General features: G+C 52.6%; 1 protein-coding gene across 3 annotated transcripts; it reads left to right on the forward strand.

Moving 5' to 3' along the window:
• Positions 1-27986, forward strand: KPNA1 (karyopherin subunit alpha 1). 3 transcript variants are annotated; one of them, XM_083171513.1, is made up of 14 exons: positions 1-221; positions 14016-14149; positions 14261-14368; positions 15242-15356; positions 17215-17309; positions 17399-17530; positions 18865-18953; positions 19788-19887; positions 20858-21021; positions 21191-21269; positions 21508-21633; positions 22026-22153; positions 22826-23004; positions 23095-27986. In XM_083171513.1, exons 2-14 carry the CDS (start codon positions 14021-14023, stop codon positions 23280-23282), a joined length of 1632 nt encoding a protein of 543 aa, XP_083027639.1. In that variant the 5' UTR covers positions 1-221; positions 14016-14020; the 3' UTR covers positions 23283-27986. The 3 variants fall into 3 exon arrangements, with proteins under 3 accessions (XP_083027639.1, XP_083027637.1, XP_083027640.1); XM_083171511.1 differs by having other exon boundaries at positions 5-176; XM_083171514.1 differs by having other exon boundaries at positions 9-176; positions 15257-15356.

The following is a 27986-nucleotide window of genomic DNA, read 5'->3' on the forward strand; positions in this document are numbered from 1 at the left end:
CTGTCACTGGCCGAGCCCTCAGTGCCAGAAGCGTCCATGCAGCAGCGGCCCGCCCAGTGCGCATGCGCAGTCCCGTCACACGCAAGAGCTGTAATACCGGTGGCGGCGAGGGCCCGATACCGGCCAGAGAGAGCGGAGCACGGACACTACCGGGCCATCTACAGGACAGGGAGCAGGTGAGAGGCCGACGGCCAGGGCAACAGGGCCCGGGAAACCCGGAGGTAATCGCCGCGTCAGGCCCGAAGGCCCAGTACACCCCCTGCGTCAGGCCTCGGGCCCCAACAGCCACTGCGTCAGGTCGGGGCCCCACTAAACACTCTGCTGCAGACCCGGGGCCCCTATAACCACTACGTCAGGCCCGGTAGATCAGTATTCTCTATGCGTCATGTCCCGGGGTCCGGGACTCCACCTGCGTCAGGCCCGAAGGTCACAATGCACCCAGTGCGTCAGATCAGGGGCCACAATGACATCTCTGTGTCAGGCCTGGGGGGCCACAGTGCACCCTTTGCGTCAGGCCTAGGGGGGCCACAGTGCACCCTCCCTTTGTGACAGGTCCCGGGGTCACAATAATCCCTCTGTGTTAGGTCAGGGTGTCCGCTATCCACCACATAACAGTTACCTATAGATGAGTTGTGTAACGTTATTGTTGATACATTTAAGGGTAAATTACTAGATGTGATCTCGCTACATCTGCTGTACAGAACACCCAGAGTGACCCCCTAATAATGTCACTACAGTATGGCGGACACCTGCACCCAGAGTGACCCCCTAATAATGACACTACAGTATGGCCGACACCTGCACCCAGAGTGACCCCCTAATAATGACACTACAGTATGGCGGACACCTGCACCCAGAATGACCCCCTAATAATGACACTACAGTATGGCCGACACCTGCACCCAGAGTGACCCCCCCCCTAATAATGACACTACTGTATGGCCGACACCTGCACCCAGAGTGACCCCCTAATAATGACACTACAGTATGGCCGACACCTGCACCCAGAGTGACCCCCCCCTAATAATGACACTACTGTATGGCCGACACCTGCACCCAGAATGACCCCCTAATAATGACACTACAGTATGGCCGACACCTGCACCCAGAATGACCCCCTAATAATGACACTACAGTATGGCCGACACCTGCACCCAGAGTGACCCCCCCCTAATAATAACACTACAGTATGGTGGACACCTGCACCCAGAGTGACCCCCTAATAATGACACTACAGTATGGCCGACACCTGCACCCAGAGTGACCCCCCCCTAATAATGACACTACTGTATGGCCGACACCTGCACCCAGAATGACCCCCTAATAATGACACTACAGTATGGCCGACACCTGCACCCAGAATGACCCCCTAATAATGACACTACAGTATGGCCGACACCTGCACCCAGAGTGACCCCCCCCCCTAATAATGACACTACAGTATGGCCGACACCTGCACCCAGAGTGACCCCCCCCCTAATAATGACACTACTGTATGGCCGACACCTGCACCCAGAATGACCCCCTAATAATGACACTACAGTATGGCCGACACCTGCACCCAGAATGACCCCCTAATAATGACACTACAGTATGGCCGACACCTGCACCCAGAGTGACCCCCCCCCTAATAATGACACTACAGTATGGCCGACACCTGCACCCAGAGTGACCCCCTAATAATGACACTACAGTATGGCCGACACCTGCACCCAGAGTGACCCCCTAATAATGACACTACAGTATGGCCGACACCTGCACCCAGAGTGACCCCCTAATAATGACACTACAGTATGGCCGACACCTGCACCCAGAGTGACCCCCTAATAACGACACTACAGTATGGCCGACACCTGCACCCAGAGTGACCCCCCCCCCCCCTAATAATGACACTACAGTATGGCCGACACCTGCACCCAGAGTGACCCCCTAATAATGACACTACAGTATAGCCGACACCTGCACCCAGAGTGACCCCCTAATAATGCCACACAGTATGGCCGACACCTGCACCCAGAGTGACCCCCTAATAATGACACTACAGTATGGCCGACACCTGCACCCAGAGTGACCCCCTAATAATGACACTACAGTATGGCCGACACCTGCACCCAGAGTGACCCCCTAATAACGACACTACAGTATGGCCGACACCTGCACCCAGAGTGACCCCCTAATAATGACACTACAGTATGGCGGACACCTGCACCCAGAGTGACCCCCTAATAACGACACTACAGTATGGCCGACACCTTCACCCAGAGTGACCCCCTAATAATGACACTACAGTATGGCGGACACCTGCACCCAGAGTGACCCCCTAATAACGACACTACAGTATGGCCGACACCTTCACCCAGAGTGACCCCCTAATAATGACACTACAGTATGGCGGACACCTGCACCCAGAGTGACCCCCTAATAACGGCACTACAGTATGGCGGACACCTGCACCCAGAGTGACCCCCTAATAACGACACTACAGTATGGCCGACACCTGCACCCCGAGTGACCCCCTAATGACACTACAGTGTGTTTGTATGTCCCCTTTATACTGGGTACTCACTAGATGATATTTTGCCGCTACCAACGGGTCAGAAAATATTGTCTCTAAACCTTTATATCAGTAAGTCGGGTCACGCCTGGGGTTGCGATTCCAGGTTCGGTGCCTTCACTTTAACCCTGGGTTGCCCATTGTACAGAGGGAGACCTGGGTTTCATTGCCGGTCTCCCTCTGTTTAATCGAATTGCCGGGCTGCTCGATCCGAGATATAAAGTTTAGATCTTTCACACCGGACCTTGACCAGGGTTGTTGTATCTGCATCCCGGGCCTGACCTGGGTTATGCTGGCCATGGGAAAGGGGTACTATCCATGTCTGATACTGTGCCCCCCTGCATGTTGTCAGTAACATCCTCCGTTGTTGGCATCTCCGCCTGGTCCTTTGTTCCCAATGTTATGCAGGGTACACATCACTTAGTGTTTGCCCAGCATTTGTGTCGGTTATGTGGTGAGGGACTGAATTTGTCACATTCTTTATTAAGCGTTGTTTTTGTTTATAACCATGACCATAAATAATAATTCATATAATTTGAATTGATCCTGGATCACCAGCCGAGGGCGCCCCTGTAAGTAGTCAGTCACCCCTATATATACTAGATACTGCCCACTTTGAGGCCCATTTATTAATGATCAGGATTGTGTCCTGATGTTTATAGTTCTATTTGCAGACATGGGGGATTCTGTACATCCCTGCGATCCTGCCGTGTCTTCACGTACCCGTCCTAGTCACTGGTGCGCAGGGTAATTACGGGAATGCCCGCGCCTAGCGGCGTCCACTGTAACTAGCTGCAGACGCGTGTGGCACAGGGTAACCTCCACTGTAATATATATTTGTGTGTTATTTTGTAATATATACTTATCTGTAGTCATCAGAGTTGTCGCACCAGTTTAATATAGCAATTAGCAGATGATAAGTTCTGTGTAATTATATAGGAAGTATCCCGGTATCCTGCATGTAAGGTATATTTACCATGGTCCGGGGACGTGGTGCCTGCACTAACTGGACATTTCTATGGGACCCAACACTAAAATGCACCAAATTAGCTGGGGTTACAATGCTGCCAAAATGGTACATCATGGGCAGTGCCCACAAGCAGTTTCTAATTGAGTTGACCCACAAAGTGAAGAATTGTTCCCCATAGTAATAGCCATCAACTGTGCTCCCTGTATTTGCCGTGCATTGCCTGGTATTCATGCGATAACACATGGGGGACTTATCCATGACCCCATGTGTTATCCTGCCATCACCGGTCCCTGTGCAGCCTCTGATTGGATGCCTGGTATTCATGCGATAACACATGGGGGATTTATCCATGACCCCATGTGTTATCCTGCCATCAACGGTCCCTGTGCAGCCTCTGATTGGATGCCTGGTATTCATGCGATAACACATGGGGGACTTATCCATGACCCCATGTGTTATCCTGCCATCACCGGTCCATGTGCAGCCTCTGATTGGATGCCTGGTATTCATGCGATAACACATGGGGGACTTATCCATGACCCCATGTGTTATCCTGCCATCACCGGTCCCTGTGCAGCCTCTGATTGGATGCCTGGTATTCATGCGATAACACATGGGGGATTTATCCATGACCCCATGTGTTATCCTGCCATCAACGGTCCCTGTGCAGCCTCTGATTGGATGCCTGGTATTCATGCGATAACACATGGGGGACTTATCCATGACCCCATGTGTTATCCTGCCATCACCGGTCCATGTGCAGCCTCTGATTGGACGACACCTGCACCATGACCCCATGTGTTATCCTGCCATCACCGGTCCATGTGCAGCCTCCGATTGGACGACACCTGCACCATGACCTCATGTGTTATCCTGCCATCACCGGTCCATGTGCAGCCTCTGATTGGATGCCTGGTATTCATGCGATAACACATGGGGGACTTATCCATGACCCCATGTGTTATCCTGCCATCACCGGTCCATGTGCAGCCTCTGATTGGACGACACCTGCACCATGACCCCATGTGTTATCCTGCCATCACCGGTCCATGTGCAGCCTCTGATTGGATGCCTGGTATTCATGCGATAACACATGGGGGATTTATCCGTGACCCCATGTGTTATCCTGCCATCACCGGTCCATGTGCAGCCTCTGATTGGATGCCTGGTGCTTTGTAATGGCTGAAGATGCATCTAATTGGATCCCTCCATCATTTCTCTATTATACAGTGTGTTGTAGAATCCTTCACTCCTCTCCGTCCGCTTCTATCTCCGCTGTAGTTTATATTGCCAGTAGCCTGTTCTGTATGTCAGATACACACCACGTTATACAGATGTGTTGTCTGTATCTGTTGCTATACAATGTGTTATAGTTATTGACGGTCCTACTACGGGCCATACACACGGGCGATTACAGCCCCATTTCTAAGTGACCTGTCTAGAATGCTGAGAAATGAAGCGCGGATCTGTGTGTGTGGTCCCCGGCGATGGGCGTTCCTGCTCGTTGCTATGACGCCTGACTAGGATTATACTGTATGCGGTATAAATAGTCACTGTCAGTGTTCTCTGAATGGAGACCATGGGCAGTGGTAGATGTACACGAGGGGAAATTTACTAAGATGGGACTTCTATTTCACATGAGATGTTGCTATGGGAAACCAAACAGATACTATCTATTATCTTCTAGAACAGGCATGTCCAACGTTGGCCCTCCAGATGTTGTGAAACTACACATCCCAGCATGCTTTGCCACAGTTTTGCTATTAGAGAATGCTAAAACTATTGCAAAGCATGCTGGGATGTGCAGTTTCAAAACATCTGGAGGGCCAACGTTGGACATGCCTGTTCTAGAAGGTACTAAATAAATAAGTAGCATCTGATTGGTTGCCTGTAGCAACATCCCATGTTAAATAGATCTCCCATCTTAGAAAATTTCCCCCATGGAGTTTTGCCTATGTCGTTTCTGACCAGGTGCATATTGATCAGTGTGTGCGATCGGTAATTCATAAAACAAGATGATCAATGGTAAAGCAGACACTTTGGGGATATTCAATGTGGGATTCCGACTGTCCAGATGTCGCAAGAGTCGGAATCCCGGGTCATTTTTGTCCATCTCGCCTGCAGCGCTACAGGTGGAATTCAATGTTCCGCCTATCAAGTGGCTAAAAGGCGTCGAGAACGGACGCGGATTGGGGAAACGGTCGTGAATTCGACTATCCACAACCGTTTCCGACAAAGCAGATCCGACTTGTTTTAAAGTCGGATCTGTTTCTTCGAACTCCGCCTTCAATGCCATAGGAAACGGCAGCATTGAGTAGGCGGCAGGTCTATCTCCCCTGTCGGAAATGGCGCCCAACATTGAATACCCCCCTTTTACAGCTAGAAATCATTCCATGTGTATATTGTGCTATATTGTTCATTCTGTAGCTTCGGGGGAAATCGTTCGATATTGCGTCTGCCTTTATCACATTAGCCCTTATTCAGATCTGATCGCAGTACAAATTTGTTTGGAAAATGGGCAAATCATGCTGCACTGCAGGTGGGGCAGATGTAACATGTATAGAGAGAGTTAGATTTGGGTGAGTTATTTTCTTTCTGTGCAGGGTAAATACTGGCTGCATTAATTTTACACTGCAATTTAGATTTCAGTTTCAACACACCCCACCCAAATTTAACTCTCTCTGCACATGTTACATCTGCCCCACCTGCGTGCACATGGTTTTGCCCATTTTGAGAACAAATTTGTCCTGCGACCAGATCTGAATAAGGGCCATAGTGTGTGTACATGGGGCTTTACTGTAGTTTATGTTTGTATTCAGCCCCCTGTATGTTTATTCTGCTATGTTATTTATGTATCTGTATTGTGTATAAAGGGTCATACACACAATGAGATATTGGCTATGTGTGATTCCCCATGAAGTGCGACTTGACCTATGGCCAGAGGCACTGTATGCGGCAGTCAGAATTGCCTTGCGGGGCTGTGCAATGGTATCTCACGAAGTACAAACCCTGCCAAAATCGCTCCCCTTGTATGCACTTTTACTTAGTTCCAAAAATGTATTGGCGTCTGTGGGGTGCTGGTATACACTTGATGCCGGCATAGCCCCTGTAAACCTTCCTCTCCGTCGTCTCATGCACAGGTTAAGGATGTGCGGGAGCCTGCGTCGTTCATCGGATACAGCGTACACTTTCAGCGATATGATGAACTACGATACCACTCATTATATCACCTAGTACAGAGCTCTAGTGAACTTGTGCGTTTCGGAGCTGCAGATCTGCACGTGTGTTTCCCCATTGTGACCTAGTATGTACAGAGCTCTAGTGAACTTGTGCGTTTCGGAGCCTCAGACACGTGCGTGTGTTTCCCCATTGTGACCTAGTGTGTACAGAGCTCTAGTGAACTTGTTCGTTACGTGCGTTTCGGAGCTGCAGACACGTGCGTGTGTTTCCCCATTGTGACCTAGTGTGTACAGAGCTCTAGTGAACTTGTGCGTTTTTGCAGACCTGCGCATGTGTTTCCCCATTGTGACCTAGTGTGTACAGAGCTCTAGTGAACTTGTCCGTTACGTGCGTTTCGGAGTCGCAGACATGCGCGTGTGTTTCCCCATTGTGACCTAGTGTGTACAGAGCTCTAGTGAACTTGTCCATTACGTGCGTTTCACAGACCTGCGCGTGTGTTTCCCCATTGTGCTTATTGCCCTGTGTCTTATATAGTAATAACTGGAATAACACAAATAAAATGATCTCATTAAACCATCACGTTGGAACTTAAGGGGTGATTCTGTTTGGCTCGGTAAGCTGCAAATACCGCAACTTACCGAGCACCAGCGACGCCACCCCGCCAAATAACTGCCGATTCCCCTCGGTACCATGTAAAGGGATATAGAACGAAGACACACCCACTTGCATGGCTCCGCTGCAGCAGAAACCATGTGATCCTCGCAGACCATCGAATGATTTCTCCTGGCTTCGCAAATACGTCAATCTGAACCGACTCCTATTTGCACACGCCTGCCCGAAGACAGGGCGGGTAACTGCCCGTTTGCGTAACATGGGAACACCAGTGTTCCTTAGGGCGATACCCAGGCCCGCCCCGATCCTTGTGAAGGGCTTGTCACTATGTAAGTCACCAAAGCCATTCGCAAAGGGATATGTATGTGCGCATAATATATCCTGCACAGAGCCCCAAATATCGGTATGGGGCCAAATTCGCCCCGTTCCGAGTCCGTTAGAATCAGGCCTTAATGACCGTTGCTGTGACCTCTGACCCATGTCTCCACGGGCGTCTGTTATTCCCATATGATGACAGAGACTGCGCGTAACCTCCCAATAGTCCCATGAATGCATTATACACATCCCAGCATGTATAACTGTATACAGCGGCTGTTCCCATACTGCATGGGGTCATAGGCATGTCACCCCTGAATAGAGGAAAGGGTGCACAGGCCACATACGGGGAGACGTCCCAAACTATACAATAGTAATGATAGCGCCAGTAGTGATGTCATCACGTTCTCCTGGTGGCGCACACCACGTCACCCAGCAACCATTGCTAATGATATAACACTACAATAAACAGAAATCTTCCTACCAATAGAAGCACATGTACAATGTCACCGGTATACACCAGAAACAACAGTGTATAGCAACAGGCCACACGATACTGCTGTAGTGATGGCCATAATATACATTATGTAATAAAGTATCCAAATGTAGATCTTGGACAGATCAGTTATGTTGGGAAACCCTATCGTTCAGCGACCGTCGAACATGGAGTTCAGGTGCCCGGGGATTAACGACCCGCTGGAGAGTACATCGTTAATGATCTCGTGCGTACATACAAGACTATATTGTTTTGAAGACAAAAGATTCCAATTCATATCAAAAACTTCCTGCACAGAAAGGTGGTCCCACGTGTATATAACTGCTGGACCCTCGTGGCAAAATGGGGATGTGACAGGCACACCCTTTGTCGCAAGCCACACCCCTCTTCGGGACGTCCGTGCCCCGCCCCTGTCCTGCTGGGAGCACTGTGTGTGTGTGTGTGTGTGTGTGTGTGTGTTATTGATAGCTCTGTTGGGCTACTTAGTTATATAACACAGCTGTAAATAACTGTAATTGCCTTTCTCCGTCTGCTACTGTTGCAGCTGATCCGTCCTCTCTGACAGGGACAGATTGCTCTGCTTATAGATCTTGTGCCATCCTGGAGAGATGGGCAGTATTAAGGCAGCAATGTAGTGGGATAAGTAATGTATTAAGCCTGGTGAAGAGATAAAGTAGAAGGTGATAAAGCACCAGCCAATCAGCTATGGACTTCATTGTCTGCTACGTTCTCTTCTAATTAATAGCTTAATACAGTGGTGGCCAACCTGTGGCTCTTGAGCCTCATGCGGCTCTCCCCCTTGTAAAGTGCGGCTCCTGCTCCACTGCTGCCTGCCGTCCACCATCTGTCCCAGTCCCCCCTGCTGCCGGTTCCTTGAATCCCTTCACCTTCTGAGGGGAGGAGAGCGCGCATCGCGCATCTCTCCTACCCCTTACTGTGCATTCTTGTGACTGGGCCATTGTGACCATTGTGACCATACTGACCCTCCTTGTGACCGCCAATCAGAGCTCGTGGGCCAGCAGCCAATCAGGAGCCGGCCAGCGAGCTTTGATTGGTGGGCGGCCCAGTCACAGGGAAGTGAGGGGGAAGGAGACGCGCGGTGTGCTGTGCTCTCCTCCCATCGGGACATGACAGGAGGACTGCAGGGGGACACCAGACTGTCCTCTCCCCGCCTGGCAGCAGCAACAACAACGGTGAGTGCTGCTGCTGGGAAATTTGCACTGTGGGGGCATAGCAGTTTGTGGCACTGTGGGGGCATAGCAGTTTGTGGCACTGTGGGGGCATAGCAGTTTGTGGCACTGTGGGGGCATAGCAGTTTGTGGCACTGTGGGGGCATAGCAGTTTGTGGCACTGTGGGGGCATAGCAGTTTGTGGCACTGTGGGGGCATAGCAGTTTGTGGCACTGTGGGGGCATAGCAGTTTGTGGCACTGTGGGGGCATAGCAGTTTGTGGCACTGTGGGGGCATAGCAGTTTGTGGCACTGTGGGGGCATAGCAGTTTGTGGCACTGTGGGGGCATAGCAGTTTGTGGCACTGTGGGGGCATAGCAGTTTGTGGCACTGTGGGGGCATAGCAGTTTGTGGCACTGTGGGGGCATAGCAGTTTGTGGCACTGTGGGGGCATAGCAGTTTGTGGCACTGTGGGGGCATACCAGCTTTTTGGCACTGTGGGGGCATACCCGGCACCGTGTGGTGCATACCTGGCACCGTTGGGGGCATATGTGTATCTGGCACTATTGGGGGCATATGTATATATGGCACTGCACTATTGGAGGCATATTTGTATCACACCCACCCAAGGGGTCAAAATAGACCACGCCCCTTTTTTGGGCGCATGATGTCGGCTCTTTAGCTTGACTATCGATATTTTTCGGCTCTTTACCTCTGACCGGTTGGCCACCCCTGGCTTAATACATCTGCCCCAATATGAGAGGGAGAAACAGTGACTGCAGACATAACACAGGTACCAGGAGTTGGTGACGTACTATTACATGTGTGATGTCACCGTTTATAACTTGTGTCTTGAAGATTATGTAAGGCGTCATGCTGGCGGGGGAACCATGTGTATACAGAAATATCCCTGGTGCTTTCCTTAATCACAGGATTTACCATTCCCTGTCTCTGTGAGGGATTATAGTGTCAGGACCGTGTTCTGCGTGTGCTATGAAGGCTTTACACTGGGTGACATCTATACTGCACTGCTGTCCTTTCCTGACGCCGGCTATACTGTACTGCTGTCCTTTCCTGACGCCGGCTATACTGTACTGCTGTCCTTTCCTGACGCCGGCTATACTGTACTGCTGTCCTTTCCTGACGCCGGCCATACTGTACTGCTGTCCTTTCCTGACGCCGGCCATACTGTACTGCTGTCCTTTCCTGACGCCGGCTATACTGTACTGCTGTCCTTTCCTGACGCCGGCTATACTGCACTGCTGTCCTTTCCTGACGCCGGCTATACTGCACTGCTGTCCTTTCCTGACGCCGGCTATACTGCACTGCTGTCCTTTCCTGACGCCGGCTATACTGCACTGCTGTCCTTTCCTGACGCCGGCTATACTGCACTGCTGTCCTTTCCTGACGCCGGCTATACTGCACTGCTGTCCTTTCCTGACGCCGGCTATACTGCACTGCTGTCCTTTCCTGACGCCGGCTATACTGCACTGCTGTCCTTTCCTGACGCCGGCTATACTGCACTGCTGTCCTTTCCTGACGCCGGCTATACTGCACTGCTGTCCTTTCCTGACGCCGGCTATACTGCACTGCTGTCCTTTCCTGGCGCCGGCTATACTGCACTGCTGTCCTTTCCTGGCGCCGGCTATACTGCACTGCTGTCCTTTCCTGACGCCGGCCCGGCCGCACTGCTGTCCTTTCCTGACGCCGGCTATACTGTACTGCTGTCCTTTCCTGACGCCGGCTATACTGTACTGCTGTCCTTTCCTGACGCCGGCTATACTGTACTGCTGTCCTTTCCTGACGCCGGCCATACTGTACTGCTGTCCTTTCCTGACGCCGGCCATACTGTACTGCTGTCCTTTCCTGACGCCGGCTATACTGTACTGCTGTCCTTTCCTGACGCCGGCTATACTGCACTGCTGTCCTTTCCTGACGCCGGCTATACTGCACTGCTGTCCTTTCCTGACGCCGGCTATACTGCACTGCTGTCCTTTCCTGACGCCGGCTATACTGCACTGCTGTCCTTTCCTGACGCCGGCTATACTGCACTGCTGTCCTTTCCTGACGCCGGCCATACTGCACTGCTGTCCTTTCCTGACGCCGGCCATACTGTACTGCTGTCCTTTCCTGACGCCGGCCATACTGTACTGCTGTCCTTTCCTGACGCCGGCCATACTGTACTGCTGTCCTTTCCTGACGCCGGCTATACTGCACTGCTGTCCTTTCCTGACGCCGGCTATACTGCACTGCTGTCCTTTCCTGACGCCGGCTATACTGCACTGCTGTCCTTTCCTGACGCCGGCTATACTGCACTGCTGTCCTTTCCTGACGCCGGCTATACTGCACTGCTGTCCTTTCCTGACGCCGGCTATACTGCACTGCTGTCCTTTCCTGACGCCGGCTATACTGCACTGCTGTCCTTTCCTGACGCCGGCTATACTGCACTGCTGTCCTTTCCTGACGCCGGCTATACTGCACTGCTGTCCTTTCGGGAAGTGGTCATCTATTAGAATGAACTTAGGTCGACCCCACTAGGTCGACTGGCAGGAAGGTCGACCTGACTTAAGGTCGACATGGGCCAAGGTCGACCTGACTTAAGGTCGAATTTGCAAAAAGGTCGACATGAGGAAGGTCGACTGGTCATAAGGTCGACATGGGGTTTTTCACTGTTTTTTGAGCCGACATGTGCCGACAGGCGGTATTTCATGCCCTTCCATCCACTAGGGCGTGGAGGAGGTTATTAAAGCTGTGGCGAGCTAAGCGAGTCAACGTGCCCGAAGCATTGCGAGCGAAGCGAGCATTGCGAGGGTCCGATTCTCATTGCCAACTGTGTCCATGTCGACATTCGGATAAAAAAAACAGTGAAAACCCCATGTTGACCTTATGACCAGTCGACCTTCCTCATGTCAACCTTTATGCAAATTCGACCTTAAGTCATGTCGACCTTGGCCCATGTCGATCTTAAATCAGGTCGACCTTACTGCCAGTCGACCTAGTGGGGTCGACCTAATGACTGTAGACCTAAGTTCATTCTGACAGATGTATCGATTCCGTCCTTTCCTGACGCCGGCTATACTGCGCTGCTGTCCTTTCCTGACGCCGGCTATACTGCGCTGCTGTCCTTTCCTGACGCCGGCTATACTGCGCTGCTGTCCTTTCCTGACGCCGGCTATACTGCGCTGCTGTCCTTTCCTGACGCCGGCTATACTGCGCTGCTGTCCTTTCCTGACGCCGGCTATACTGCACTGCTGTCCTTTCCTGACGCCGGCTATACTGCGCTGCTGTCCTTTCCTGACGCCGGCCCGGCCGCGCTGCTGTCCTTTCCTGACGCCGGCCCGGCCGCGCTGCTGTCCTTTCCTGACGCCGGCCCGGCCGCGCTGCTGTCCTTTCCTGACGCCGGCCCGGCCGCGCTGCTGTCCTTTCCTGACGCCGGCCCGGCCGCGCTGCTGTCCTTTCCTGACGCCGGCCCGGCCGCGCTGCTGTCCTTTCCTGACGCCGGCCCGGCCGCGCTGCTGTCCTTTCCTGACGCCGGCCCGGCCGCGCTGCTGTCCTTTCCTGACGCCGGCCCGGCCGCGCTGCTGTCCTTTCCTGACGCCGGCCCGGCCGCGCTGCTGTCCTTTCCTGACGCCGGCCCGGCCGCGCTGCTGTCCTTTCCTGACGCCGGCCCGGCCGCGCTGCTGTCCTTTCCTGACGCCGGCCCGGCCGCGCTGCTGTCATGTCCTAACTTATGCTATATGACACTTGTACAGAATGTGAGAGGATTAGCGCAGACGGCGTTATGTGCAGATCATATGTGAACAATCTATAGTACCAAGTACTTATAACAAATGTATGTAGTTATTGGTTATTCAGTATATGTAACTGGGTGAGAAAAGGGGGCGTTTGCGAAGAAACAAACAAAAGACAAACTCCGCGCACAGAGCAGCACGAGACAACCGCGGGGGAGATTCTTGTGGTAAACTTGTGGTAAAAACCCCGTTATCTGGGTTTTTACCACATTTTGGGATGCTCTAAGCATCCCCCACCGGGTAACCACGGCGGGGGGCATCACCAGAAAAATCTGGCGATGCCCCATAGAAGCCTATGGGCTTCTAACGCGCCGCCCCGCACCGACTCACCGCTGCCCCGCACCGACCCCCCCCTCACCTGTGTCCGGGCAGCACAGTGTTGTGCTGCCCGGACCTGTGACCTCCTCCCTGCACTGATCCTCTTCCGGATGCAGGGAGGAGGAGAGCCCGGCGCAGCAGCAGCGTCGGGTAAGGGAGGGAGGGGGGAGCCGCCGGGACCCGCTGACTCACCGAAAAGGACAGCTCTTAACGCAAGAGCTGTCCTTTGCCATAATTATCGCATATGTTACAGCATATGCGATAAGTATGTATGCGGTAGCCGGCGATAGGGGGTGGTAAGAGGGCGTGGATGTTGGAGCATCTCCCCCCCCCCCCCCCCCGCATCTGCACAACACCCAGACACCGCTGCCGCCATATCCTGTAATTATGTTGCACGTTTTGCAGCACTTCACAAATCCCATCCAGATGTTTTCTCATTGAACACCTCAAAATCACAAATGTAATGGGGTGCGATTATTCAAATCACACCCTAAACATTACCAAAAAGGTTATCCCTTGGCTGCTGGGACAACCGTGCAGCTGTGCTGTCCTTACCTCAGGATATAAGATGGCCGCTCCTCTCATGGCCTGTGTAATGTTGTCTTCTGCAGCAATCATGTCGAGCGCAGGAAAGGAAAACGTTCGGATGAAGAGCTACAAGAACAAGTCTCTGAACCCCGATGAGATGCGGCGGAGGAGAGAGGAGGAGGGGCTACAGCTGCGCAAACAGAAACGGGAAGAGCAGGTGGGTCACACTTCCTGCCCATGTGATCAGCGGGCGGCCAGTGTAAGGGGTGCGGTCTGGGAGCTGCCAGGTTGATGTTTCCAGAAGCTGATCTCTGTCTCTTCCTCTTAGTTATTCAAACGCAGGAATGTCGCAACCGCAGAGGAAACGCCAGAGGATGAAGGGATGTCTGATGGGAACCTCCATGATGCGCAGATAAATAACATGGAGATGGCATCGGTGAGTGAGCACATATAGGTGTGTCCTATACTGGTCTATGGCCTGAGCTACATGTGACAGGGACTAGGAGTTATATACCCTAAGGAGCAGGGTCCCCAGCAGCACAGAGTATATCAGGACATAGGGGATGTGTCAGTGAGGACAGGGCTGCATGTGACACGGGCAGTGACCTGATGTGAGGGGAATGGAGGCAGCAGGAAGCCACAGACTGAGAGTTCTATAGTGGGAGGAGCAGGGTCCCCAGCAGCACAGAGTATATCAGGAGATTAGTGATGTGTCAGTGAGGACAGGGCTGCATGTGACAGGGGCAGTGACATGATGTGAGGAGGAGAATGGAGGCAGCAGGAAGCCACAGACTGAGAGTTATATAGTGGGAGGAGCGGGGTCCCCAGCAGCACAGAGTATATCAGGAAATGAGTGATGTGTCAGTGAGGACATGGCTGCATGTGACAGGGGCAGTGACATGATGTGAGGAGGGGAATGGGGGCAGCAGGAAGCCACAGGCTGAGAGTTATATAGTGGGAGGAGCAGGGTTCCCAGCAGCACAGAGTATATCAGGACATAGGGGATGTGTCAGTGAGGACAGGGCTGCATGTGACACGGGCAGTGACCTGATGTGAGGAGGGGAATGGAGGCAGCAGGAAGCCACAGACTGAGAGTTATATAATGGGAGGAGCAGGGTCCCCAGCAGCACAGAGTATATCAGGAGATGAGGGATGTGTCAGTGAGGACAGGGCTGCATGTGACAGGGGGCAGTGACATGATGTGAGGAGGGGAATGGGGGCAGCAGGAAGCCACAGACTGAGGGTTATATAGTGGGAGGAGCGGGGTCCCCAGCAGCACAGAGTGTATCACAGGTCACTGTTATTACAGCGTGTGTCTCCACAGAGCGCGGTGATCACAGCTGATATGATCGATATGATCTTCTCTAACAATCCAGAGCAGCAGCTCGCTGCAACCCAGAAATTCCGGAAACTCCTCTCTAAAGGTAACTCTGGGGGAAGGTGTGTGTGTGTGTGTGGTAATATGTACATTATGTGTGTTTGTGTATGTAGGGGGGGGGGTGTAATATGTTGTGTGTAGTCTATGGGCTGCAGTCACTGCACAGGTAACTTAGTAACTTACGCAATGGTGGATAGAATCTGTCTGAGCAGGTCCGCACTGTGGTCTCTGGGCTATGTCCATGACCTGGGACTATTGTATGAGCGACGTGTAGGGGACTGTATGGGGAGAGTGACCTGTAGGGGACTGTATGGGGAGAGTGACCTGTAGGGGACTGTATGGGGAGAGCGACCTGTAGGGGACTGTATGGGGAGAGCGACCTGTAGGGGACTGTATGGGGAGAGCGACCTGTAGGGGACTGTATGGGGAGAGCGACCTGTAGGGGACTGTATAGGGAGAGCGACCTGTAGGGGACTGTATGGGGAGAGTGACCTGTAGGGGACTGTATGGGGAGAGTGACCTGTAGGGGACTGTATGGGGAGAGTGACATGTAGGGGACTGTATGGGGAGAGTGACATGTAGGGGACTGTATGGGGAGAGTGACCTGTAAGGGGCTGTATGGGGAGAGTGACCTGTAAGGGGCTGTATGGGGAGAGTGACCTGTAGGGGACTGTATGGGGAGAGTGACCTGTAGGGGACTGTATGGGGAGAGTGACCTGTAGGGGACTGTATGGGGAGAGTGACCTGTAGGGGACTGTATGGGGAGAGTGACCTGTAGGGGACTGTATGGGGAGAGTGACCTGTAGGGGACTGTATGGGGAGAGTGACCTGTAGGGGACTGTATGGGGAGAGTGACCTGTAGGGGACTGTAAGGGGGAGAGCGACGTGTAGGGGACTGTATGGGGGAGAGCGACGTGTAGGGGACTGTATGGGGGAGAGCGACGTGTAGGGGACTGTATGGGGGAGAGCGACGTGTAGGGGACTGTATGGGGGAGAGCGACGTGTAGGGGACTGTATGGGGGAGAGCGACGTGTAGGGGACTGTATGGGGAGAGCGACGTGTAGGGGACTGTATGGGGAGAGCGACCTGTAGGGGACTGTATAAGGGAGAGTGACCTGTAGGGGACTGTATGGGGAGAGTGACCTGTAGGAGACTGTATGGGGAGAGCGACGTGTAGGGGACTGTATGGGGGAGAGCGACGTGTAGGGGACTGTATGGGGGAGAGCGACGTGTAGGGGACTGTATGGGGGAGAGCGACGTGTAGGGGACTGTAAGGGGGAGAGCGACGTGTAGGGGACTGTATGGGGGAGAGCGACGTGTAGGGGACTGTATGGGGGAGAGCGACGTGTAGGGGACTGTATGGGGGAGAGCGACGTGTAGGGGACTGTATGGGGGAGAGCGACGTGTAGGGGACTGTATGGGGGAGAGCGACGTGTAGGGGACTGTATGGGGAGAGCGACGTGTAGGGGACTGTATGGGGAGAGCGACCTGTAGGGGACTGTATAAGGGAGAGTGACCTGTAGGGGACTGTATGGGGAGAGTGACCTGTAGGAGACTGTATGGGGAGAGCGACGTGTAGGGGACTGTATGGGGGAGAGCGACGTGTAGGGGACTGTATTGGGGGAGAGCGACGTGTAGGGGACTGTATGGGGGAGAGCGCCGTGTAGGGGACTGTATGGGGGAGAGCGACGTGTGGGGGACTGTATGGGGGAGAGTGTATGGTGCACGTTGGTTGGTGCGATACAGGATGTGAGTCCTGTGTTTGGTCCTGGATGACCTCACGGTCCGGAGTCTGCGTGGATGACATCAGAGTCTCCTGTAGATGACACATTAATCTACTTCTGCCGCCAGTGCTCACTGTGCACACCCTGCTTTTACACCTGTATCCCAATTTCTGTTCTCAGAACCTAACCCCCCGATAGATGAGGTTATTGGGGCACCGGGGGTGGTGGCCCGATTTGTGGAGTTCCTGAAGAGGAAAGAGAACTGTACATTACAGGTGAGTGCGAGTATGAGTGGTCCCTGACAGGGACTTGCAGTTCCTGTCCCAGTGTCATCCTCTTACGGTCTCCTCTGTGATTCTCCCAGTTTGAAGCAGCTTGGGTGTTGACGAACATCGCCTCCGGGAACTCCCTGCAGACGCGGATAGTGATCCAGGCAGGGGCCGTGCCCATCTTTATAGAACTACTCAGCTCAGAGTTTGAAGATGTACAGGAGCAGGTACCAAACCCCCTCCCTGGTGTTCTGTGCCCCTCTCCCCCCGGCCCCGGACAGCCTCCCTGGTACTCCGCGCTCTCCCTCCCTGGACTGCCTCCACGCTGGTGCTCTGCTCCCCTCCCGCTGGGCGGCCTCTGCGCTCTCCCTCCCTGGACTGCCTCCAAGCTGGTGCTCTGCTCCCCTCCCGCTGGGCGGCCTCTGCGCTCTCCCTCCCTGGACTGCCTCCACGCTGGTGCTCTGCTCCCCTCCCGCTGGGCGGCCTCTGCGCTCTCCCTCCCTGGACTGCCTCCACGCTAGTGCTCTGCTCCCCTCCCGCTGGGCAGCCTCTGCACTCTCCCTCCCTGGACTGCCTCCACGCTGGTGCTCTGCTCCCCTTCTGCCAGACGGCCTCTGCGCTCTCCCTCCCTGGACTGCTTCCACGCTGGTGCTCTGCTCCCCTCCCTCCACATGGCCTCCACGCTGGTGCTCTGCTCCCCTACCGCTGGGCGGCCTCTGCGCTCTCCCTCCCTGGACTGCCTCCACGCTGGTGCTCTACTCCCCTCCCGCTGGGCGGCCTCTGCGCGCTCCCTCCCTGGACTGCCTCCACGCTGGTGCTCTGCTCCCCTTCCGCCAGACGGCCTTGGCGCTGGTGCTCTGCTCCCCTCCCCCCCCCCTGATGGCCTTGGCCCTGGTGCTCTGCGCCCCTCCCCCTGGGTGCTCTGCTCCCCTCCCCCCTGACGGCCTCCCGGGTGCTCTGCTCCCCTCCCCCCTGACGGCCTCCCAGGTGCTCTGCGCCCCTCCCCCCTGACGGCCTCCCGGGTGCTCTGCGCCCCTCCCCCCTGACGGCCGCCCGGGTGCTCTGCTCCCCCCCCCCCCCCGACGGCCGCCCGGGTGCTCTGCTCCCCCCCCCCCCCCCGACGGTCTCCCGGGTGCTCTGCTCCCCTCCCCCCTGACGGTCTCCCGGGTGCTCTGCTCCCCTCCCCCCTGACGGCCTCCCGGGTGCTCTGCTCCCCCCCCCCCCCTGACGGCCTCCCGGGTGCTCTGCTCCCCCCCCCCCTGACGGCCTCCCGGGTGCTCTGCTCCCCCCCCCCCTGACGGCCTCCCGGGTGCTCTGCTCCCCTCCCCCCTGACGGCCTCCCGGGTGCTCTGCTCCCCTCCCCCCTGACGGTCTCCCGGGTGCTCTGCTCCCCTCCCCCCTGACGGCCTCCCGGGTGCTCTGCACCCCTCCCCCCTGACGGCCGCCCGGGTGCTCTGCACCCCTCCCCCCTGACAGCCTTGGCACTGTGCGCCTATGAATCTATAAACGGATGCCATATAACATTACCTGGTGATGACTGTTTGGTGTGTTCCTCTAACAGGCAGTCTGGGCCCTGGGTAACATAGCTGGAGACAGCACGGTGTGCAGAGACTATGTGTTGGACTGTAACATCCTACCCCCTCTCTTACAGTGAGTATTGTAGTCTGATCCCCAGTCTCATACATACCATGATCCCTGGTTCAGCCTTGTATAGCCTGCAGGAGGAGCACTCGCCAATCTGCTGCTACTGTACATCAGTGATACCCCTTTCACACTAGCCACCTGACCTGGCATTAAGCGTGTGATGTCATCGGGAGGCGGGGCCGGGGCGGCACTGGGAGATTACAGTATCTTCCAGCGGCGCCTTTACAGTGCAATGAACGGGACGCGTCGAACCGGGTTACACATTCACACTGCCCCAGGACTTGCGAGCGTTCTGGGTCCAACCCTGGTTAAGACCCGGGATGAAATATTGGAATGCTGGTCCTGGGATAATAGTTTCGGACCCTTTCACACTGACCAGTTTCCTGGGTTGTTGCGCAATAACCCGGGAAATATCGGTCAGTGTGAAAGGGGTATATCTGGTCCCACCTCCCTTTTACAGTCTCATCCTGACACTATTTTATTCTCCCACCGCGCCCTAGTGGATGGTAGGGCAGGAAATACGGCCCGTCGGCTCAAAATACAGTGAAAAACCCCATGTCGACCTTTTGACTGTTAACCTAACCCATGTCGACCCAATGCTTGTCGACCAACATACTGTAGACCTAATGACCGTATCCCTATGTTACATGTATGTAACATTATACCGCAGTGATTGCATGTGTAGAACATGTTACATGTATGTAACATTATACCGCAGTGATTGCATGTGTAGAACATGTTACATGTATGTAACATTATACCGCAGTGATTGCATGTGTAGAACATGTTACATGTATGTAACATTATACCGCAGTGATTTGGGGGCTTTTTATTTTGCAGGTTACTCTCAAAACAGAACCGTCTTACGATGACTCGGAACGCGGTCTGGGCCCTGTCCAACCTGTGCCGGGGAAAGAATCCTCCCCCAGAGTTTGCTAAGGTGAGTGTATGTGTGTATACGGTATGTACGGGGGGATGTCTCGCACCGGTCTTCTGCAGGGGGGGGGTCTCGCACCGGTCTTCTGCAGGGGGTGGGGGGTCTCGCACTGATCTTCTACAGGGGGGGTCTCGCACCGGTCTTCTGCAGGGGGTGGGGGGTCTCGCACCGGTCTTCTGCAGGGGGTGGGGGGTCTCGCACCGGTCTTCTGCAGGGGGTGGGGGGTCTCGCACCGGTCTTCTGCAGGGGGTGGGGGGTCTCGCACCGGTCTTCTGCAGGGGGTGGGGGGTCTGAGACCGGTCTTCTGCAGGGGGAAGTCTCGCACCGGTCTTCTGCAGGGGGAAGTCTCGCACCGGTCTTCTGCAGGGGACGGGGGAGAGGTTATTGTACCTGTCTGCTGTGAATCAGTCCATGAGGGGAAGGCCTCTTATTCTGCCGTTACTGTGCTCTCTGCCGTATGGCTGACACTGTATATAGCAGTCCCTCACTGGAAGTGTTACTGTGCTCTGTGCCATGCCCCTCACCGGAAGTGTTACTGTGCTCTCTGCCATGCCCCTCACCGGAAGTGTTACTGTGCTCTCTGCCATGCCCCTCACTGGAAGTGTCACTGCTCTGTGCCATGCCCCTCACTGGAAGTGTCACTGTGCTCTGCCATGCCCCTCACTGGAAGTGTTACTGTGCTCTCTGCCATGCCCCTCACTGGAAGTGTTACTGTGCTTTCTGCCATGCCCCTCACCGGGAGTGTTACTGTGCTCTGCCATGCCCCTCACCGGAAGTGTCACTGTGCTCTGTGCCATGCCCCTCACCGGAAGTGTCACTGTGCTCTGTCATGCCCCTCACCGGAAGTGTCACTGTGCTTTGTGTCATGCCCCTCACCGGAAGTGTCACTGTGGTCTGTGCCATGCCCCTCACCACAAGTGTTACTGTTCTGTCATGCCCCTCACCGGAAGTGTCACTGTGCTCTCTGCCGCAGGTCTCCCCGTGTCTGAACGTCTTATCCTGGCTGCTGTTCGTTAGTGACACCGATGTCCTGGCCGATGCCTGCTGGGCACTCTCCTACCTGTCTGACGGGCCAAATGATAAAATCCAGGCGGTCATCGATGCTGGGGTGTGCAGGCGATTGGTGGAACTCTTAATGTAAGAGAACGTACAGTGTCATGGGGGTGGTTGGGGTCACAGATGAGAGTAATGTGTGCATGGGTGTTACTGTGCACTGACCCCGGTGACTGCTCTCTGGGGGGTATCCAAGTGCATGGTACGTATGGGTTATACATACACCTGACAGCGCTGGCTTCTCTGTCCACAGGCACACAGACTACAAAGTGGTGTCACCTGCCCTGAGGGCCGTGGGCAACATCGTGACTGGAGATGATGTTCAGACACAGGTAGGGTAGAGCATCTGTGTCCTCAGCACTTCCTCAGATACGTTACCAGGCTGAGTACAGGCGTGAGCCACACTCTGCCCTCTGGTGGTGAAATATCTGAACAGCATCTAGCCTTTTATACCTTTCTAGTAGCTCAGTTTGAAGGAATTGTAGCAGGCCGGTGACAATGACAAGAGAGAGCGCATCTGTCATTATGGGTTTGTGATTCCTATTAAGGGACTTCTCCTCAATTCCGCAGGTCATTCTGAACTGCTCAGCGCTGCAGAGTTTGCTGCACTTACTGAGCAGCCCCAAGGAGTCCATTAAGAAGGAGGCCTGCTGGACGATATCCAACATCACTGCGGGCAACAGGGCCCAGATCCAGGTAACTTCTATCTGCTGCCTGTACGGGGGAGGGGGCTGCTTCAGATGTGAGAGCTCCCGGACCACCGCATAGGATACTGCTGCTTAGGGGTCATTGTCCGGTGCTGCCCCTGCAGGCTCGGTAATATCACTGTCCTGGGCTGTGTGCAGCGCTACCATGCAGGAGACCACTGACCGGGATCACACCGACACTGTACAGATGGCTCCTAACATGTTACAGCTATGTGGAATACACTGTAATGCCTGACACCACGCCTCGCACTGCACTAATAGTCCGAGACTCCTCCTTATAGTCTTGTTATTTCCGGTATAAAGCTGGGAGGAGCCATCGGGGGTCGCTGCGTCCCTTGCTCGCCCTTCCCGCGGCTGATGTGTTGCTCATTTACTCCACAGACTGTAATTGACGCAGAGATCTTCCCTGCTCTTATCAGCATCCTGCAGACGGCCGAGTTCAGGACCAGGAAGGAGGCGGCCTGGGCCATCACCAACGCCACCTCCGGGGGCTCCGCAGAGCAGATCAAGTAGGTGCCCCCTGCTCAATCCACAGTCTCTCGTATGGGCCAATAGGAGACGGCGTCTTGCAGCGCACACGTGTATATGTGGGTGGGTTTGTATGTGTTTGCACAGAATTGCAGTTTGTTCTCCTTTTAAAGTCTATTCTGGCTAAAGTCACCTTTATTGAAGGTTGTGGATGGAACGGTCGACATGAGAGGTTGCGACATGAGTTTACGGTTTTTGTGTCATTGTTGACACCTGTCGACATGGACCCCCGATTAGTATAGAACATACTCTCGCTCCACTCGCCAGGCTTTACCTTTCCCAATCGGAGTTTACGTGGATGTTTTAATGTATAGAACAAAGTCCAAAAGAGAAGAATAACTGTTGTTGACCCCTTTTGGTGTAGACCTAGACGACCTTTCCACCTACAGACAGTTCCGCCCTTATTTGGGCTCAGCAGTAATCTGTGTTATAAAGATGCCCTCATTACTGAGCCCTAAGGCAGAACAGTCTGGTTTCAGGTGATAATGATAAAGTCTCTTCCCTCACTCACCCAAGCCCTGGATTGCAGCAAATCTGCATAGAGGAGTGCTGAGGAGTCCCAGAAATCGTTGGGTTTTTCGGATCGGGATGTTCAGGGTTTGTGTAGGTCTATGTCCTCACCCAGCCGTTGGTTGCTCCTCTCTGTATTCCAGGTACCTGGTGGATCTGGGCTGCATCAAGCCTCTGTGTGACCTCCTCACCGTCATGGACTCCAAGATCGTGCAAGTGGCTCTGAACGGCTTAGAGAATATCCTGAGGCTGGGCGAGCAAGAGGCGAAACGCAACGGGACCGGCATAAATCCCTACTGCGCTCTCATCGAGGAAGCCTATGGTAAGACGTGTGCGGCTAAGCGCTTCTCCAAATAACGAGAACCTTTCCCAGATCCCTGGTGACTGTCGGTTTGTCTTTTCTTGTGTCTAGGTCTAAACAAAATAGAGTTCCTTCAGAGCCACGAGAACCAGGAGATCTATCAGAAGGCGTTCGATCTTCTCGAGCATTACTTCGGCACGGAGGACGAGGACAGCAGCATCGCCCCACAAGTGGACCTGACGCAGCAGCAGTACATCTTCCAGCAGCGAGAAGCTCCCATGGAGAGATTCCAGCTCTAACTCCACCGGCTGCAGGCTCAGCATGCCTCAGAGCTAGATCTCCCGGTCCCCTACCTAACCCTCGCTCATCTGTTTGCTGTGTGCGCAGTTTCTTTCTCTCTCACTCTCATGCTCTCTCTTCTTTGCTCTTCTGACCTCTCTCTCTGTCTCTCTCTCTCCACCTCTCGCTCTCTTCTTTGCGCTTCTGACCTTCTCTCTCTGTCTCTCTCTCTCTCTCTGTCTCTCTCTCTCTCTCTCTCTCTCTCTGTCTCTCTCTCTCTCTCTGTCTCTCTCTGTCTCTCTCTCTCCACCTCTCGCTCTCTTCTTTGCTCTTCTGTCTCTCTCTGTGTCTCTCTGTCTCTCTGTCTCTGTCTCTCTCTCTGTCTCTCTCTCTGTCTCTCTCTCTCTTTACCTCTCGCGATGCTTTCTTTTCAGTTTGTGTCCAGTAGGAGTCATTTCTAGCCTTCTGCTCTTCAAACTTTTTATTTTTATTTTCTTTTTGAAGTCTTTTTACTTTTTCCGTTCTTCCCACTGTGCGCACCCTCTTCTGGCTTCCTCTTTGACGTACGGAGCGGTCAGCAGAACCGGAATTCTCCAAGCGGTCATTACAAGAGAGGGGGCCTAGCCTCTGAGCCTCTGCAAGCACCCTGATCATATGGTGGAACCCACCTGATTGCTTTCACATATCTCCATTTCACCTCGGACTCGAATAATGTACTCTTACAAGGACACAGATAGAGACTCCAATGACAAAAAGGAAAAAGACGAGACCAACTGCACACATTGACCGTAGAGACAGGCGACCTCCTGGACCCCGGAGCCTCATGCCAGGACTTGTACACGATACGCTAGAGGGTAGAATCGCCATCCTCATACCGCTGCCTGGCTTCCATTGAACCAGAAAGTCTGAGGAAGACCGACAACCCTGCGCAGAAATAATTGGCAAAGATTTGGAAACCGAGAGACATACGGCGCTAATGAGCTTCACCGTTCTTCTGCACCTAAAGCCTTCCGTGGATTCCGAGAAGACTTTATTCTGACCACCTTAATCCGTGGCATGGTGGCCCAGCCACCGCAATGGTCTAATGGCTGCCTTCAGTTTTCATTGTGTTACTTAATCGTTTGTTTGTGTCTCTCTTCCCTCGGACTCCATGAGACTGTGGACTGTTGTAATCAAACTCTCCCCAGAGACACGACTGACTTGGAATTATTTGTTGAGACTTTTCTAGTGACTCTTTAAATTAAAAAAAGAAAAATGTACAAAAAAAAAAAAGGACAAAAGAATCCACCTCCCGTCCCTCCAAAGTGACCTGAAAATGTGATCAGACTGAACCTTTTCTCCGTGCACCACGGAAACCGCTTCAGGTCACCGCGTCCTGAATCTGGTCTTGACGGGCAAAGTCGTCTCCTCTCCCCTTCATCTGTCTGGTTTACAAAATGAAACCCAGTGTAGGTTAGAGTATATATATAAATATATATTTTTATTTTTCGTTAATGCAGCAATTTTTTTATTTGCTGTGTAAATTATTGCATTATTTTAATGTAATCATGTTGTATGTTCCCAAGGCCATTTTATAGGTCGGAGGCTGGCGACCGTATAGCCGATCCCTGATTGGACGCACGCCGCGTCCCGCCGGGGATCTCGTGCTGTTCTGCATTTGCCACAATAAGTAAAATGTGCTAATTTCTCTCCCATCCATCATATGATTAATCTCTGTGATCAATACATTAAAGCACAAAGCACGTCCATTCCGGCCTCTAGCCTTTGTTCGTATGTCACTGTAGGGTGCGCCCCACTCAGTTATATGTTAGTCGTCTTGCTGAAACTATCACCAAAGGTCTAAATGCTAAAGTTGTAGTTGGTGGAGTCCTCTCGCAGGAATGCACATGTACGTGCTGTGTGTCAGGCTGATAAGACCATAGGAGTGTTCCACCTTCAGTCCACTTTCATCTGTTGGCTTGTGTACCTGCCCATAACTTTAGTTCTTGGCTTCCTCCTGTGCATTGCAGCAATATGTTCCTATCATCAGGCATGTCATGTTATTGGGCTCCTGCCCACTGCATCAGATGTATCCAGCGAGCGTAGCTTTGGGCGGTGACTCTGCCTGATGATAGAGCGACTTAGCTGAAAAGGAAGGGAGCTAAAAAGACCAAAGTATTTGGGAAAGTTTTGGGCGAGCATGTACACGGCAATAAATGAGTCATTCGTGGCTATATCCATGATTACTACCTGCTGTTTATACGTTCTTCCAGATGAAGGTAACAAAGTAACGTATTCAGTATCCTTTAATTAGGAATCTCCATGAGTGGCCAATCTCCAGCCTCCGGGGGGGGGGGGTATTTGTCCCTTTTCCCTGTGACCAGTACAGATTGGTCTATTTGCCATGTATACACTGACTGTGTACAGTACAGAACAGGCTCCCCTTCTGGTTACGTCTGTGATGTGTGTACAATGAGACAGCAAATACACTGTACCCCAGCGCTTATATAGTGAGGGGACAATCTTCTCAGATTAATATTAGCTGGTGCTGTATCGCCTCTGATCTGCCTGGTTATAGAACCGTCATGGTGCCTCCACCACCGCCTCACCAGCATTGTGACCCCTGACCCTTCATCCCTAATGAACCTAGATTAAGGTCCTAGGAGCCAAACATGGATCTAACCTGGAGCTGTTCCTCTATGGTGACTAACCAGTATTCCCTATATCCTTTACATTGTCCTGTACCCTTATAGCCACTTTGCTCTGAGCTTACTTGAAGGAGGATCAGTGAATACTGACAAAAGATGCGTTTTGCCCAATAGCTTAGCGCAGGCTGTTGCCACGGAACCTGGAATAAGACATCACACCTGCCATGTCTAACAGTCAACATAAATACATAGATGATGCAGAGAAAGTCCCGCCCCCCCCCCCCATCCCCCACCACCAGACTGCACAGACCGCGGTCTGGGTCCATCCCAAGCAATAAGGCCACGCGGTGTCTCCTCCCGTCGGCCATGGGTTCCGATGCTGCCGCTATTCCCGCACCCTGCCAAGGAAACTACTATTTATTTTTTATTTGTGCCACAGACTTTGCTCGTGTCTTAGAAACACAGACACTCTACATCCTTCCATGTATTCTCATTTACCTGCTAAACTTGAGTAACAGACTGGTATCAGGAGCCAAACGTTAAAGGCCAATCGCATTACAATGGGCGGAAGAAGCCTTCAGGTTCTCTCTGAGCCCAGAATACTGCACTACGGGGAGAGCCAAGGACAACTCACAGCAATTCTTACCTTGACTGCACTTTTCAAGCTCCTTTTTTGTTTGTTTTTTTGGACTGGACTCGCGTCCTTTCTGTGGGAAACTGATCTATATATAGATATATTTTTTGTTTGTTTCAACTTGGGACAGATGTTTTTTTTTTTTGGACATATAACTTCCAAAGTTACTGCTAACGCTGTAATCTGTGCTACATAAACCGCGGCCGAGCAGAGTCCTCGCTGTATCGCAGGGTGACCTTTAACCCTTTGGCTGCTGACCTCGTCGCACTACTACTGCCGGTGGCGATTATTGCGGCCACTTGTAGACTTCTGAATAGAAATAGTATTGTTTTGTATTGCTTTCATTTACAGGAGGGATACCTGCATTTTATGATTCTTTCGTGTATGTGCAGAAGTACTGGTTACAATAATGCCACAAGCTTAAAATGTATACGGCACCTTCCCGAATTACCCCCTCCTGGCAATAAATTGAGACCTTTTTTTTAAAGGGCGGCTTGTGGATTTTCAGCTGGGTCCTAAAGCTCGGGTGTTAAGATGCATCCTTTTAAGCGGAAGCCCCTTCTATAACTGGTGATTGATGGCGTGAATGGGTATGACCGCCTGCTTGTATTACAAGCACCAAATCTGTGTCTACACGGAAAGCATCACAACTTGCAGGAACGTTGCGATATGTAGACGTTGCAATATGTAGACTTTCTAATCTAATCATGGTAATGACACCATTGACAATCTTGAGTTTTATCCCATTCCGTTTTTATGTGCTCGAAGATCACTACAAGCAACAGAGAGTATTATATAAACCCGGTATCGCAGCATTGTACCCGGTGTCCAATTTTTCATCCTAGTCCTCCCATAACTGACACCTGATAGAAATAGCGGGTTCAGATAGTCACATGACCCATATTGGTACATGACGGAACGTGTGTGGGATGGTGTGCCATCGGCTTAGTCTCTCAAACAGTAGACATTTGGTTAGAGATCGAAGTCAAAACTGCACTAAAATATGGTAGGTTAAGAGATATAGTAATTGTAGCCCTATAATTGTACATGAGCCCCCTTCCATCTTCTTGAGATTATTTAATGTGTATTATCCCACCGCTGCCACCAATGTTAGAAGAATTAGTTCTAGCAATAAAAGGGTTAACTTTCAAAACAAACCGCTAGAACCTGATTTTACAGTCAATTTTCATTTCCTTTTATGGAGGAATTATAAAACGGATTTCTCCCTAATTAGATGTTTTATTAAACAGATAACTTTGGAGGAAGAAATTACTTTTTTTTTTTATTGGAAAAAAATATATAAAAAAAATAAATAAATACAACAACGAAACACTGAACAGATTCAAAGCACATAAACCATTTGTAGCATCTAGTGATAATCCCAACGAATCGGAATATTCTGCCTCAACCACAGTAATGATTGCAATCACCTATTCAAGTGAATAAAATCACTTTCATCTTTG

Source organism: Crinia signifera, chromosome 2 (genome assembly GCF_055691185.1).
Source record: "Crinia signifera chromosome 2, ASM5569118v1, whole genome shotgun sequence".
In the NCBI taxonomy this organism is placed as follows: Eukaryota; Metazoa; Chordata; class Amphibia; order Anura; family Myobatrachidae; genus Crinia; species Crinia signifera.

Excerpts from the sequence above, each read along its gene's own strand:
- KPNA1 (XM_083171513.1), top strand. The coding sequence starts at position 14,021 with ATGTCGAGCGCAGGAAAGGAAAACGTTCGGATGAAGAGCTACAAGAAC. Across the intron at positions 17,310-17,398 it reads AAGAGAACTGTACATTACAG|TTTGAAGCAGCTTGGGTGTT; the intron begins GTGAGTGCGAGT and ends TGATTCTCCCAG. Across the intron at positions 22,154-22,825 it reads GGCTCCGCAGAGCAGATCAA|GTACCTGGTGGATCTGGGCT; the intron begins GTAGGTGCCCCC and ends TCTGTATTCCAG.